Below are 15,799 nucleotides of genomic sequence, written 5' to 3'. Positions count from 1 at the left end.
ATTCTGGGCTCGGGAAACAAGCACAGACTGGTGGGACCGCATAGTGTTGCAGGTCTGGGATGATTCCCAGTGGCTGCGAAACTTTCGCATGCGAAAGGGCACTTTCATGGAACTTTGTGACTTGCTTTCCCCTGCTATGAGGCGCATGAATACCAAGATGAGAGCAGCCCTCACAGTTGAGAAGTGAGTGGCGATAGCCCTGTGGAAGCTTGCAATGCCAGACAGCTACTGGTCAGTTGGGAATCAATTTGGAGTGGGCAAATCTACTGTGGGGGCTGCTGTGATGCAAGTAGCCCACGCAATCAAAGATCTGCTGATATCAAGGGTAGTGACCCTGGGAAATGTGCAGGTCATAGAGGATGACTTTGCTGCAATGGGATTCCCTAACTGTGGTGGGGCCATAGACGGAACCCATATCCCTATCTTGGCACCGGAGCACCAAGCCGGCGAGTACATAAACCACAAGGGGTACTTTTCAATAGTGCTGCAAGCTCTGGTGGATCACAAGGGATGTTTCACCAACATCAAAGTGGGTTGGCCGGGAAAGGTACATGACGCTCGCATCTTCAGGAACTCTGGTCTGTTTCAAAAGCTGCAGGAAGGGACTTTATTCCCAGACCAGAAAATAACTGTTGGGGATGTTGAAATGCCTATATGTATCCTTGGGGACCCAGCCTACCCCTTAATGCCATGGCTCATGAAGCCATACACAGGCAGCCTGGACAGTAGTCAGGAGCTGTTCAACTACAGGCTGAGCAAGTGCAGAATGGTGGTAGAATGTGCATTTGGATGTTTAAAGGTGCGCTGGCGCAGTTTACTGACTCGCTTAGACCTCAGCGAAACCAATATTCCCACTGTTATTACTGCTTGCTGTGTGCTCCACAATATCTGTGAGAGTAAGGGGGAGACATTTATGGCGGGGTGGGAGGTTGAGGCAAATCGCCTGGCTGCTGGTTACGTGCAGCCAGACACCAGGGTGGTTAGAAGAGCACAGGAGGGCGCGGTACGCATCAGAGAAGCTTTGAAAACCAGTTTCATGACTGGCCAGGCTACGGTGTGAAAGTTCTGTTTGTTTCTCCTTGATGAAACCCCCCGCCCCTTGGTTCACTCTACTTCCCTGTAAGCTAACCACCCTCCCCTCCTCCCTTTGATCACCGCTTGCAGAGGCAATAAAGTCATTGTTGCTTCACATTCATGCATTCTTTATTCATTCATCACACAAATAGGGGGATGACCACCAAGGTAGCCCAGGAGGGGTGGTGGAGGAGGGAAGGAAAATGCCACACAGCACTTTAAAAGTTTACAACTTTAAAATTTATTGAATGCCAGCCTTCTTTTTTTTGGGCAATCCTCTGTGGCGGAGTGGCTGGTTGGCCAGTGGCCCCCCTCTGCATTCTTGGGCGTCTGGGTGTCGAGGTTATGGAACTTGGGGAAGAGAGCGGTTGGTTACACAGGGCTGTAGTGGCAGTCTGTGCTCCAGCTGCCTTTGCTGCAGCTCAACCATACACTGGAGCATACTGGTTTGGTCCTCCGGCAGCCTCAGCATTGAATCCTGCCTCCTCTCATCACGCTGCCGCCACATTTGAGCTTCAGCCCTGTCTTCAGCCTGCCACTTACTCTCTTCAGCCCGCCACCTCTCCTCCCGGTCATTTTGTGCTTTCCTGCACTCTGACATTATTTGCCTCCATGCATTCGTCTGTGCTCTGTCAGTGTGGGAGGACAGCATGAGCTCGGAGAACATTTCATCTCGAGTGCATTTTTTTTTCTTTCTAAGCTTCACTAGCCTCTGGGAAGGAGAAGATCCTGTGATCATTGAAACACATGCAGCTGGTGGAGAAAAAAAAAGGGACAGCGCTATTTAAAAAGACACATTTTATAAAACAGTGGCTACACTCTTTCAGGGTAAACCTTGCTGTTAACATTACATACATAGCACATATGCTTTCGTTACAAGGTCGCATTTTGCATCCCCCCACCGCGTGGCTACCCCCTCAACCCTCCCCCCTCCCTGTGGCTAACAGCGGGGAACATTTCTGTTTAGCCACAGGCAAACAGCCCAGCAGGAATGGGCTCCTCTGAGTGTCCCCTGAAGAAAAGCACTCTATTTCAACCAGGTGACCATGAATGATATCTCACTCTCCTGAGGATAACACAGAGAGATAAAGAACAGATGTTGTTTGAACGCCAGCAAACATACACTGCAATGCTTTGTTGTACAATGATTCCCGAGTACTTGTTACTGGCCTGGAGTGGTAAAGTGTCCTACCATGAAGGACGCAATAAGGCTGCCCTCCCCAGAAACCTTTTGCAAAGGCTTTGGGAGTACATCCAGGAGAGCCCCGAATGCCAGGGCAAAGTAATCCTTTCACATGCTTGCTTTTAAACCATGTATAGTATTTTAAAAGGTACACTCACCGGAGGTCCCTTCTCCGCCTGCCGGGTCCAGGAAGCAGCCTTGGGTAGGTTTGGGGGGTACTAGGTCCAGTGTGAGAAACAGTTCCTGGCTGTCGGGAAAACCGGTTTCTCCGCTTGCTTGCTGTGAGCTGTCTACAACCTCATCATCATCTTCTTCGTCCCCAAAACCTGCTTCCGTATTGCCTCCATCTCCATTGAAGGAGTCAAACAACACGGCTGGGGTAGTGGTAGCTGAACCCCCTAAAATGGCATGCAGCTCATCATAGAAGTGGCATGTTTGGGGCTCTGACCCGGAGCGGCCGTTCGCCTCTCTGGTTTTCTGGTAGGCTTGCCTCAGCTCCTTCAGTTTCACGTGGCACTGCTTCGGGTCCCCGTTATGGCCTCTGTCCTTCATGCCCTGGGAGATTTTGACAAAGGTTTTGGCATTTTGAAAACTGGAACGGAGTTCTGATAGCACAGATTCCTCTCCCCATACAGCGATCAGATCCCGTAGCTCCCGTTCAGTCCATGCTGGAGCTCTTTTGCGCTTCTGGGACTCCATCATGGTCACCTCTGCTGATGAGCTCTGCATGGTCACCTGCAGCTTGCCACACTGGCCAAACAGGAAATGAGATTCAAAAGTTCGCGGTTCTTTTCCTGTCTACCTGGCCAGTACATCTGAGTCGAGAGTGCTGTCCAGAGCGGTCACAATGGAGCACTCTGGGATAGCTCCCGGAGGCCAATACCGTTGAATTGTGTCCACAGAACCCCAAATTCGAGCCGGCAAGGCCGATTTAAGAGCTAATCCACTTGTCAGCGGTGGAGTAAGGAAATCGATTTTAAGAGCCCTTTAAGTCGAAATAAAGGGCTTCATCGTGTGGACGGGTGCAGGTTTACATCGATTTAATGCTGCTAAATTTGACCTAAAGTCCTAGTGTAGACCAGGGCTTAGTCATGACGGTCCCGAGATATTAGAGATACAAGGTGGGTGAGGTAATCTCTTTTACTGGAATAACTTCTGTTGGTGGGAGAGCTTGAAAGTTTGTCTCTCTCACCAACAGAAGTTGGTCCAGTAAAAGAGATTACCTAACCCACCTTGTCTAACTGTATTAACAACATATACATACAGTATATATGTAAATGTGGGTACATGCATACTCTGTGTATACATAGTTTATCACTGTTTTTAAGAGAGAACCCCCTATTCTGGAATAGCCTTCCATTTCCTCAGTTTATCCTCTAGCCAAAATGTCCTGGAAGTTCTATATGGTAGCCACCAGTGTACTCTCTGAGGAGGACTAGACAGAGAACGCCTTTCAGTGCCTTTCCTAATCAGATGGAATTTTATTTGTGAAGCAAACTCAGTGGAATTTTCAGCAGCACAAGATGCTTCCTCTTGCTAAATCCTGAACATACTTACTGATTCCTCAGCACTCCCAGGCATTGCTGGCCCCAACAGCATAAGATTGTTAATCAAATGTGGATTGCCTCCTACGTTTGTAGAGGGTTTCTATTTCTACATAAAACTAGAACATATACTTGTAAAAGAGATTTGTAAAATTTCCTTGCTGCACAGTCAGCACAAAAAAATAGGTCAGAAAATGTTTAAATGAAAAATGTGTTACTGTCTATTTTATGTCCTTAGTAAAATAAATGTGCATCTTAGACAAATCTAGAAAATGTAACAAATACTCCCTGTTCTCTTTATTTAATACAGGGTGGATTGCAATGTTGGGAGCTATTTGGCTACTAGTGTTAGCTGACATCCATGATTTTGAGATGATACTAAACAGAGTGGAATGGGCAACACTTCTTTTCTTTGCAGCACTGTTTGTTCTAATGGAGGTAAGAAGAATTAAGACAAAAATGCACTTATTCCCCTTTATTTTTAACCTGTGATTTCTATAATACGGACAGTTAGAATTGCAAGAAGCACTTGAATAGCGGGGGCAAGCATTATCCTGAATAGAGACCTCATACAAGAAGGGCGTGAAAGTTCTGTAATATTTCTCTTAATAGTTTAGTCATAATAATAGAGAACAGAATTATGGAATGGGGAGAACTGCTCTGGAGTGAAGTCTTACTTTCATTGTAACCTGGATGTTGTCCTCTTCCCCTTCTCTAATTTCCAATAAAGAGAGGTTTAGTTTCAAACTTGGCATGTGAACAAACAATTATTTTTTAACCAAGTTTGAAGTTATTTAGAGAAGCCATAGAAAAAACAGGAGTTAATCGTAGTTCAAAAATACCTCACTTTTCCCCATATCCTGGCTACAAAATGGCTCGTCTGAGAGGATTCAATTGTGGTTTGTTTGAAAGCTGTTTGTGCGATCTAGCACATGAGACCAAATTTCAAATACTGAAAATCATGGTTAAAACCCTGAGTGCAAGTGATCCTTGAATAGTTTAATACATTGTTGTACATTCAATTTCTGAATGGCTGGTTGATTCAATCCTATTTGAATCCCATTTGATTCACTATTTCAGAATGTGATGTGAAATTTTTGTTTTGGTTTGGCACAAATGTTTGGAGAAGGGGTGATCTTCGTATGAATACCCGCATTCACATGCAAACAAGGTGATTTGTACATGCACAAGAATGCTTGTTATTCACTAGTCGTCATTCTGTTTTAAAAGTTTCAATCATCCAATCATGGTGCAGAAATAAGGCCATGATATGACTTAGATGAACAGTAATACACCGTGAATAGTCAAAATGAGCAGTTTATAAACAACTCATAATTTGAAATTTGTTTGCTTAGTCAAATAACTATAAATAGCAAATAGATGTGTATATCTCAATTTATTTATGAACAATTCATCAACAGAAAAATGGGCTAAATTTGCAGCTGATATTTGTCATGAATAATTCAGCTAGTTTTGTTTAATACACCAAATAAGGAGTTCAGAACCTAGAAAACTCCTGAAAGATTATTGGAGGCTCTGATCATCGGAAAGGTTGCAATCAGCTTTATGGAGTTCACCACACCACTCGTTCATCTATTGTGACCTAGTGGTCCCATTCACATACACGCTCACACATGCAGTTTCCAATGCTATCTATTCTGAAATGTGTCAGGCAGATTTGGGAATCCCTACTGAAGTCACCTTGGTTTTATGGTGCTAGTATTTTATGTAAGTCACATTCTCTGAGTTACTGTTTTAGCTTGAGTTTAGATGTTTTTATTTGAGTACAGTGTGGCTATAATGTAATGTAGTAAACCATGTTGAAAGCAGTTTTACTATTTACTGAAATCTTGATTCCTATTGATATAATTGGAAGAATGGTTAACTAAACAATATTTCTTCAGGCTCTCTGGAGCCATACTATCATTAACTCATGAGACAAACTGGGACAGATGAAATGCTCATTGGAAAAGTGGCATCCACATTTAAACTCTTCCCGTTACAAAAATTGGGGAGACAGCTCTGTTGCTGTTACCTAAATGCTGAGACGTTTATTTTTGAAATGGGTACAGCGTATTATTGGAGTGTAGGAGTGTAGGCTTGCATAGCTGCCCCTCACTGTCAATCTCTGAGGGTGGCCACGCCTCTTCACTGTCACACACCTGGAATGGCAATCTGTATTAGGGGAAATTAGCTGTCTCTAGGACTCAAACCCTCAGACAGGGTAGAGCAGTGAACAGTTCAGGGGCCTAGGTCCTCGGGCAGGGCAGAGCACCAAGTACAGTGTAGGGGGCTCCAGCAAAGGGTGAGCACCCCAGCAAGTGCCATCCCAAAGGAGGGGTACCGGGGGGGATGCAGGCCCACCCAACTCCACTGCATCCCAGCCTAGGGCCCTAACAGCGGCAGAGTAGTCTGCCACTGGGTCAGTGTGGATCCTGACCACAACATGCTGACCTAATCTCTAGCAGCGCTGCTGCCAGACTGGGGTCGGCTGCCCCTGGGACACTTCCTATACTCCCCCTCAGGTGTACCTTCCAAGGGTCGTCTGCCGTCTCCCCAGGGTACACTGTGAGTGGCAGTCCCAGCAACTCCTCAGCATCTAGTGTGTCTGGCCATATGGGTAACTCGGGGCCTTCCTCGGGACAGCAGAAGTCTTCAGTGGGCTCCTGCATCTGCAGTGGGGAGAATGTGTGTCGTGTTTAGATGCTGCTTGTAATTATTAGAACTGGGAGCACTGGCTGTTGGGAGTCGGAAAGCACAGGAGACAGGAAGGAGTGGGAAGTTGAGGAGGCTGAGTGAGAGCTACAGAGGGTGCAGCAGCAGCTTGGTAGGGAGGTTTCCACTTTAAAAATAAAGTCCTGTTGAAGTTTGTTAGTACCTTGCCTGGTTGTTACAACATTTTGGCGATGAGGATGGATCTTCTGCCTCTGAACCCACCTGCATCCTTTCTGCAAAGCCCAGGTGAGCCTCCAATTGCTTTTGCTGCCTGGATCCATATGTTTGAGACTTATCTGCTTGCAGTCAGTGCTACAGAGATTTCTGAAATAAGAAAGTGTGCTCTGCTAATCCACTGCCTAGGAGCAGAAGGGCAGTGTATATTTTACACTTTTCCCCTTGCAGATGATAAATATGAGACTGCACTCACTGCATTAAAGAACTTTTTTGTGCCAAAAGTGAACGTAGTAGTTAATCGCTACAGATTTCACCAGCGTGAGCAGAAAACAGGGGAGACTATAATGCAGTATATTGCTTCTCTGAGGAGTCTGATTGTAACTTGTGACTTTGGGAATATGGCAGATGAGATGATTAAAGACCAGCTTATTGAGAAAACAACTATGCTTCGTGTAAGACAATGCTTACTTCTTGAATTACAACTTACACTAGAAAAAGCAATAACCATTGCTACTTAGATTGAGTCAGCTACAGCTGAAGGCAAAATAATGAGCATGGATAAGGAGGCACAGTCCAGCTGTGACTCCTTTGCAGAAAAGTTTACTATCACTGCAGACAAACGATTCCAAGAGAAAAATTAATGAAAAACCACCGAATCAACAAATTCAAAATACACTAAAAGCTTGCTTTCGCCGTGGATCCCCACAACACCTTGCAAGCTACACAGGATGCCTGGCAAAAGTAATTCAGTGCAATCATTACAAAAAGATTGGGCATTTTGCTAAAGTATGTCACAGCAGCCAGTTCAATCAACAGGTGTATGCAGTTACAATACCAGATGTTACTGTTGTGAGCGTGGACAAAATCACTACTGCACATATTCCAGAACAAATAAAGTGCACTGTAAACATTTCTGCCATACCCTCAGGCAAATAACACTCTATTCAGCTAATGTTGGACACTGGCTCAGCAGTATCTATACTACCTGATTCCATCTATTTGCATTACTTTAAAGATGTGCCTCTTACTGAACCCAAACTTAACTTGGTGTGCTTTTTGAAAAACCATATTCCAGTACATGGCTGCCTGCCAGCAATAGTTACTTTTGGTGATTGCTGTGTAACTGCAGAATTCTACATTGTCCACAAAGGCACTCCTATCCTTGGCAGAGATTTATTGGCTGCTTTAAATCTCAGGGTAGTTAATGGACGAATTGATCTTCCTCAGCAAAGCACTCTTACGGTACACACACCAGTTTCAGCTGGGACCCAACACTAGGTTGAGGAGAAACTCGGCTGTGCTTATGGGTTTCTACATAAAGTTAAAATGCGGAATAATGTGATGCCTGTATGACAGAAGTTACAGCACTTACCATTTTCAGTCAGGGAAGCTGTTTCAGAGGAACTTAGAAAACTTGTTCAAAAGGACATTATTGAGGAGATTGACTCCTCGGAATGGGTTTCACTTATAGTAATGATGCAGAAGAAGGGTGGAGGCATTCGCCTTTGTGTGGACTTAAGGGAGCCAAATAAAGCTATTGTGATTGACAGCCATCTTATTCCTCACACAGAAGAAGTATTTGCAGAACTCCATGGAGCAAAGATGTTTTCTACTCTTGATTTGCAGAGCGCATATTATCCGCTTATGTTGCATGTAGATAGCAGAGACCTCACAGCACTTATTACATGAGGGATTCCATTTTAAACGTATTCCATACCATCTCGCATTTGCTCCAAGTGCTTTCCAAAAAATGATGTAATTGATTCTGAAGAATCACCAGTGCTATCTGTATGATATTATCATGTTTGGAAATACTTCTGAGGAGCATGACAGTAACCTGCAGTCTGTACTAAACTGCATCAGCAAAGCAGGCCTCAAGCTCAATATTTTGCTAAATTTATGCAAATTTAGAAACACTGAACTCTCCTTTCTGGGGCATACAATTTTGCAGGCTGGACTAAAACCTGATTCAGATCATATTCTGGCAATTTCAAATGTTCCTCCTCCAACAGATTTGCAAACCTTACGTTCCTTCTTGGGTCTTACCTCCTGGTATGCAAAATTCATTCCCAATTATGTTTCTGTCATTGAACCGTTACGAGAATTACTACGGAGAAGTTCAACCTTAGTGTAGACAACAGATGCACAAGCTAGTTTTGAAACAGTGAAAGACTTGATTGTACATGGTCCAGTACTTGCACTATTTAGTCCTGCATTGCCCACAGTTGTAACTACTGATGCTTCTGATTATGGACTTGGGGCTGTCCTCACACAACTTCATGAGGACAACACAGAGAGGACTGTTGCATTTGCTTCAAGGACACTAAGTAATGCTGAGAGAAAATATTCTACAGTCGAAAAAGAAGCACTTGCTTGTGTCTAGGCTACTGAAAAATGGAGAACTTACCTGTGGGGCCGTGCGTTCAAGTTGTGCACAGACCACAGCCCTTTGACGATGTTGCTCACCACGAAAGGCCTGGGAAGAGCAGGATATCGTATTGCTAGATGGTCTGCAAGACTACTCTCTTTCAGTTATGAACTGGAATGTAAGCCTGGAAACCAAAATGTGGTCGCTGATTGCCTTTCTCGCCTGCCTTTGCCTTCACCACGTGGTCCACTGGAGGATGAGGATGTAGTGGTTGTGCTTATTACAAGCACTCTTACTGCAGTTACAAGAGAACAATTTCAAGCTGCTTGTTCAGCATGTCCAATTCAACAAAAACTATGGGAATTTCTGACAAAGAGATGGCCCAGTAACCATAAAAACCTTGACCCAGTTTTGCTCCCTTATTTTAGAGTTTGGGATGAACTTTCTTTGCTTGATGGCTGTGTGGTACAAGGTACATGCTGGCTACTTGTGCCAGAAGAATTACAGTCAAAACTCATACACCTGGCACACGATACTCATCAAGGAATTGTCAGAACCAAACAATGACTACATGATCTGTATTGGTGGCCAGGGATGGACTCTCAAACTGAAGCACTCATAAAATCCGGTGTCACTTGCCAAATGCATGATAAGACAGCAGTGACATGTACCCCTCCATTACAGCCTGTTCCTCTTCCTGAATCTGCATGGGAAAAAGTGGCGATTGACATTGTAGGACCCTTTGATACTGCCGTTATGCCATCACTTTAATAGACTATTTCAGTAAATGGCCTGAGGTAGTGTTTACATCGCAAATCTCTTCTGCTACAGTAATTAAGTTCCTCTCTTCAGTTTTTAGCAGGGAAGGTAACCCCAAAGAACTGGTTTCAGATAATGGTAGTCAATTTGCTTCCCTGGAGTTTGAAACTTTTCTAGCAGAGAGGGACATTTTACACAGAAGGTCATCGCTATATTACCCTCAAGCCAATGGGGAAATCGAACGGTTTAACAGAAGTTTGAAAGAGAGTTTTCAAACAGCTAAACTGGAAGAGTGATTGTGGATAACCTTCACTACTGATTTTTTGCAAGCATACCGGGCTACACAACATGCCACAATGCAAAGATCACCCACGGAGTTACTTCATGGGAAACAGATGAATACTAGACCGAACATTGCTGGATTGTTACAGGCATGACTTGATGCCCCAACCGAGGATGATATGAGAAAAACAGTTGAACAGAACCAAGCAAAGTATAAGACTTTCACAGACAAGCGGCAGGGTGCTAGGGAACCAAAGTTTGAGTGTGCTTCCTTTGTTAGAATATGAAAACCTGGAATTTTACGAAAAGGGGACCATAAATTCACAGCTCCTCTTAAAATCATAGAGAAGAAGGGACCTTACACCTATCCACTTTCTGGTGGGTGGGTATGGAATGCTTCTTATCTTGCACCTGCCTATGAACCAAGAGGAGATTATGCCAACACCCAGTCTGCACTGGATGACTTCACTGTAGTATCAACACAACAAGACATTGCACTGGAACTGGGGCTTCAGAAATGGCCTGTCAGACCCAGACGACCACCTGTCTGGACTAGAGACTATGTTATGTAGTATCTACAGTGTTTTCAGTGTAATATTTCTGCCAACAGTATACTGTGTCTTGTTTCATATTTGCTCCTGTGGTTAGAACAATAATGTTTATTTTAATTGGGAGAGTTTCTTAAGAGAGGTGGGAATGTGGTGTTTAGATGCTGCTTGTAATGATTAGAACTGGGAGCACTGGCTGTTGGGAGTCTGAAAGGACAGGAAACAGGAAGGGGGGGGAGTTGAGGAGGCTGAATGAGAGCTACCGAGGGTGCAGCAGCAGCTTGGTAAAGAGGTTTCCACTTTAAAAATAAAGTCCTGTTGAAATTTGTTAGTACCTTGCCTGGTTGTTATGACAACGTGTCAGTCTTCTTTGGCAGCTGCCTCCCAACTGTGCTACAGGGCCCGCCTTTTATACTTTCTGTTCTTGTCCTGCCCCTCTGCTTTCGGTGTGGAGAGTGTGGCCTTCCTGGTTCTGCCAACCGGGGGGTGGCTGGCTGCCTCTCACCATCAATCTCTGCAGGCGGCCATGCCTCTTAGCTACGTGGAAGAAAAGCTCAAATGTCATTAATGTTGTTGCTACTCTGTACATTTTATTAAAAATATGAAACTTTTAATAGGACACTCAAGTAGAAACCAAATTTAGATATGTTTAAAAAAATAATACAAATGTTTAATGGTTTTGAATTTTCCGGTAAAAGAGACTTTGGTTTAGATTAAACATTCCCTTCTGGTGTTTGTGTAGTGTATGGAGGAATTTAACTGAAAGATGTAGTCATCTGTTTTCTGGGTACTGCAATGTTAAATGCAGAAGCGATTCTTCCCTCTTCCAGGGTCAGGAGTGAGGTAGCTGCCATTTTGTTTTTCATTTCAAATGCAGAACATTATATAGGAATCCCTGTGCATCCTCTCCCTCCCCCTCTTTCCCCTCGGTATTTATTCTCTTTTTCTAAAGTAAAAGTAACCTAGACTAAAAGAACAATTTTCCCCTTTGTACATGTGTAATTAATGTACAGCATAGTATTGCTCTAGATATTCTAACTCATCTTTAACACAAGGGACTTACTAGGTAGGACACGACCATTATCCTCAATTCTTTTTCAAGAGTGCCATAATATCTTGACCTTCTACCACGGATGACACCAGAGAGAGACCTAAAAACTGAAAGACGGTTCCCCTGCAATTGCTGTGTCATTCTTCCTAGTACCACACGAAAACATGGACATTAGGTTTGAGCCTAACTTCCTCTTTGGAATTTGAATGTTCAACCTCCTGGCCCAGAAGGAGACTCTGCTACCAGATGAACCGCACTAATCTCTCTGGCTCGGCTGTGTTACAGCAGGTGGAGCACTTTTTTGTAGCCTTCTGCTCTGACAGCAACTGTGCTGGACTCCCTCTTGCTCCTACTCAAAGCTACGGTGAATATTCTCCATGCTGATTCCATAGGGGAGCGGAGAGAGTACAATAAAAGGTTAGCGCTACTCAGGCCGAGGGTTCTGTTTACTTTGAGAGACTTGGTTGTTCTCTCAGGGTCATCTCAATGGTATGTGTCCTGTGCCTCTCATATCGCTGGCCTGTGGTGCCTGCTCTCTTTCCCCTGTGACCTTCATGGACTCTTTTTGTTTAATAACCCACCTGAGCAGTTGGTCCTTGACGGAAGAAGGCAGCTGGAATTTGAGGGTGTAGTAGAAAATGTGTCTGAAGAAGCTTCAAACGACTGTTCCATTTGTTGCTTAGTTTAGCACAGGGAAACAATGATAAGAGGCTAGGCTCTTCGGAGCTGCCAGCAATTTGCAGAAGCTATGAAAACGTAGGAAGTTTGTATCTGTAACAGACAGGCCATCAGCATTAGGTAACAAGATTTGTATTAATAGACCTGCTGAGCCTTGAGATGGGATCCTCAAAAGTGCACCCCAATCCCATTCTGACATATGGGACACGCTGGAGAAAGAGGTGACAAGTCAGGGGTCTACTTCATTATGCTGACTGCCCACAGTGACATAAGTTAGAGCAGCCCCATGACTGTTCTAAATCATGCTGGAACCAGGCCAGTGCAGAATCAGGGACCTATAACTGTCTCTTCAATGCCCTCCCTCCTCTTCTATGCTGAGCAGAGCTAAGCGGTGACAACTGAGCTTAGGGTCTGGGAAAAGAGGAAGGGTTTGGGGAAAGTTGAAGATAGGAATTGGCCCCTAATAAAAAAAAAATGGAAACTAAACATTCAGTGTGATGACCTGTGCACATCCCTAACCAAGATCTAGGCAGTAGAGAATGAAGTTTAGAACACTGATTTTCTTTGTTTTGAGTTATTAGTATTCTCACTTGGTGGGGTCTAAATTTCTCCTCCTCTGCCATAGAATATGTGGTTCAATAGTCTGGTCCGGACTGATGGAGTAAATAAAGAACAAGGGTTTTTTAAAATTTTTTGCTTTAACATTTACATTCAGATCTGGGGTATAACATAGCCACTTTGTGCTATGCTGCCCTCAGAATCTTGATCCAGAACTGATGGACCCTTGGAGGATAACTATAATGCAAGAGAGATGGGATTCCTCTGCTGCCATAGAACCACTGTAGAAGTTCCCACGCCACCCTCTCTACACCAATATAGTGGTATGGGCAGGGCATCCCTGGGCTGCATCTGTGATAAATGAAAGGGGGTGGGGAGTAGCTCCCTTTTATGGACACCCAGCTAGCCAGTTAGCTATAAATCCCTCTTGGTGGTAGTTCTCTACTTGCTTTACCTGTAAAGGGTTAAAAAGTCTCCCTGCATAGGTAAAAGGAAGGGACTGGGCACCTGACCAAAAGGGCCAATGGGAAGGCTAGAAATTATTAAAACTGGGGGAAAAAACCTTCCCCTTTGTCTGTCTGTGTTGTTCTCTGGAGAGAGGGGGACAGAGCAGCAATACTGTAAAAAACTTTGGGCCAAGTATGAAAAATCATCAAATCATACCTAGAAACTACTCATTTAAAACCCCAGATATGTAAGTAGAGCAGCGAGTGTCTAGGAAGATGCGATCAGGTTTATCTCTGTTTATTTCTTTATGGCTTGTGGACTCCTCTGTTCTAACTCCAAATGCTTTTGTTTTGCTTGTAACCTTTAAGCTGGACATCAAGAGAGCTATTTTGATGCTTAATCCATGTAATTGTGTTTTTTTTAAATCTAGCAAAAAGACAAAGTTCCAAATGTGTATTCTTTCTTTTTGTTTTTGATAAAATTTACCTTTTCTTAAGAACAGGATTGAATTTTTGTGTCCTAGGTTTGTGCATATGTTGTTTAATTAGCTGGTGGCAACAGCTGTTTTCCTTTGTTTGTTTGTCAGCTCTTCCCCAGAGGGGCTGGTGAAAGGGCTTGAGGGTACCCCACAGGAAGGAATTCCCAAGTGCGCCTTCCTGGGTTCTCAAAGTGGTTTTTGCACTTGGGTGGTGGCAGCATCTACCCATCCAAGGTCAGAAAAGAGCTGTAAGTTTGGGAGTTTAATACAAGCCTGGAGTGACCAGTATTAATTTTTAGAATCCTTGTGGGCCCCCAGCTTCTGCACTTGAAGTGCTAGAGTGGGGAATCAGCCTTGGCAGCATCAATACTTGGATGTGGTTTCATCCCTTGAAACTGTTAGCAGCCTGTGTAAATTAGAGCAGCCCTACACGCAACAGCCCTTGGACTGGAAAAATGCAAAGGTGAACTTCATGTAACTTTGCATCTCCATATACTACCTCCCTGACTTGCACTGGGTGTTTCTTGGCAGTAGCTGAGAATGTGACCATTAATTGGTTTTTGTTTTTTGGGTTCTGAGTCAAGCTATTTTACAGAAATTCTTTCTTTTTCATTTTTCTTTTTTTCCCCTCCCCCTCTGCCCTTTTCTTTCTTTGCTGGGAATAAGCCACAAACTTCAGCCCCTTACCTGAACTGTCCAAAGTTTGAAATAATTGCTCTAGGTTATTGGTTCATATCAAGGGTTTCTTTAGGTCTAAAATAATTTGCACTCAAGTACTCAAACAAAATGCATCCACTCCAGAAGAAGGGAAACTTTAAACCTCAGAGTGGTGCTGTTTATGGAGATGAGATGTCGGTGCCTTTAGAGAATCTGGTTGACATTTCAAATGCATCAAAATTCCACAAATCATGTGGCTCTGTTGACATTTCTATTGTTCTCAGTAGCTTGCCCAGTTGTAATGTGTATCTTACATAGGGTGAATATTGACATTTTTTTTGAGAGAGAGAAAATAACTGTGTTGGATTTGTTTTAATTCACTCTAAAATATTTTTTTCAGCTGCATATTTGCTCACATACTATTGGTTGATCTAAATTTATCTCTTTTAGGCTTTGGCTCATCTTCATTTAATAGATTATATAGGAGAACAGACAGCTTTGTTAATAAAGGTACATTTCAATGTTTATAGTTATTTCACTCCCAAGATAGAGAAATGTTTGTATTGCTTTACTAAATATACTATCTAATCATTGCATATTGAAGGATATGTGAAGGGTTGTGTTCCTGCAAGGGTGCATTTCACCCTTCAGTGTGAATGGTCTTCAATATCCATTGTGTATACCTCTCCAAAGCCAGAATATATGATCTTATCTGAATAGTAAGTCTTTTCTGTAGTTTTAATTAACTAATAAATGGTGGGGGGCGGGGAGCATATAATGTACAGAGGGAAAAAAGCTGTGTAATTATAGCTGCACAGGACATTTCTTGTATGAAACATAAGCATGATGGTTAGAAAAGTCACTTGCTGCATGCCTCCTTTCCCACATTTCTGTTGAATCAGTAGAATTAGTGTGTGAATAAATCCTTCAGTTATTTGTTTTTAAAAATTTATTTTATATTCATATCACCTTTTAAAAAATGAGTGTGTTGATGTTCTAGTGAAGAATTATGCCATTAGTAGCACATAGAAATATCAAGGCTATTACTAGAGCTGAAAAAAAATGTCGGTTGTAACTTCATTTTTCTTAATACCAGGTGGTTCCCGAGGATCAACGCCTAGCAGTTGCTATCATTTTAGTACTCTGGGTCTCTGCTCTGGCATCTTCCCTAATTGACAACATTCCATTCACAGCTACAATGGTATGTCTCTCTTCGTTAGATGTGTTTCTTCTTTCCATTATGTGCAGTGAGTCCAACTATTTGATAACAAGCTTTCTTT

At 43.3% G+C, this 15,799-nt stretch overlaps 1 protein-coding gene across 1 annotated transcript in view; it reads left to right on the top strand.

Moving 5' to 3' along the window:
• Positions 1-15,799, top strand: part of OCA2 (OCA2 melanosomal transmembrane protein) — a 283,495-nt gene that overhangs the window by 178,165 nt on the left and 89,531 nt on the right. Inside the window, exons 18-20 of the mRNA XM_073327707.2 lie at positions 4,112-4,239; positions 14,970-15,029; positions 15,616-15,720. Of these exons, the coding sequence (XP_073183808.2) occupies positions 4,112-4,239; positions 14,970-15,029; positions 15,616-15,720 (293 nt within the window). The remainder of the gene's footprint in view (positions 1-4,111; positions 4,240-14,969; positions 15,030-15,615; positions 15,721-15,799) is intronic.

The sequence above is a fragment of the Lepidochelys kempii genome, chromosome 1 (genome assembly GCF_965140285.1).
Source record: "Lepidochelys kempii isolate rLepKem1 chromosome 1, rLepKem1.hap1, whole genome shotgun sequence".
Taxonomy (NCBI): domain Eukaryota; kingdom Metazoa; phylum Chordata; order Testudines; family Cheloniidae; genus Lepidochelys; species Lepidochelys kempii.
The sequence above is the reverse complement of the archived record's forward strand: the minus strand, read 5'-3'. Positions and strand labels throughout refer to the sequence as shown.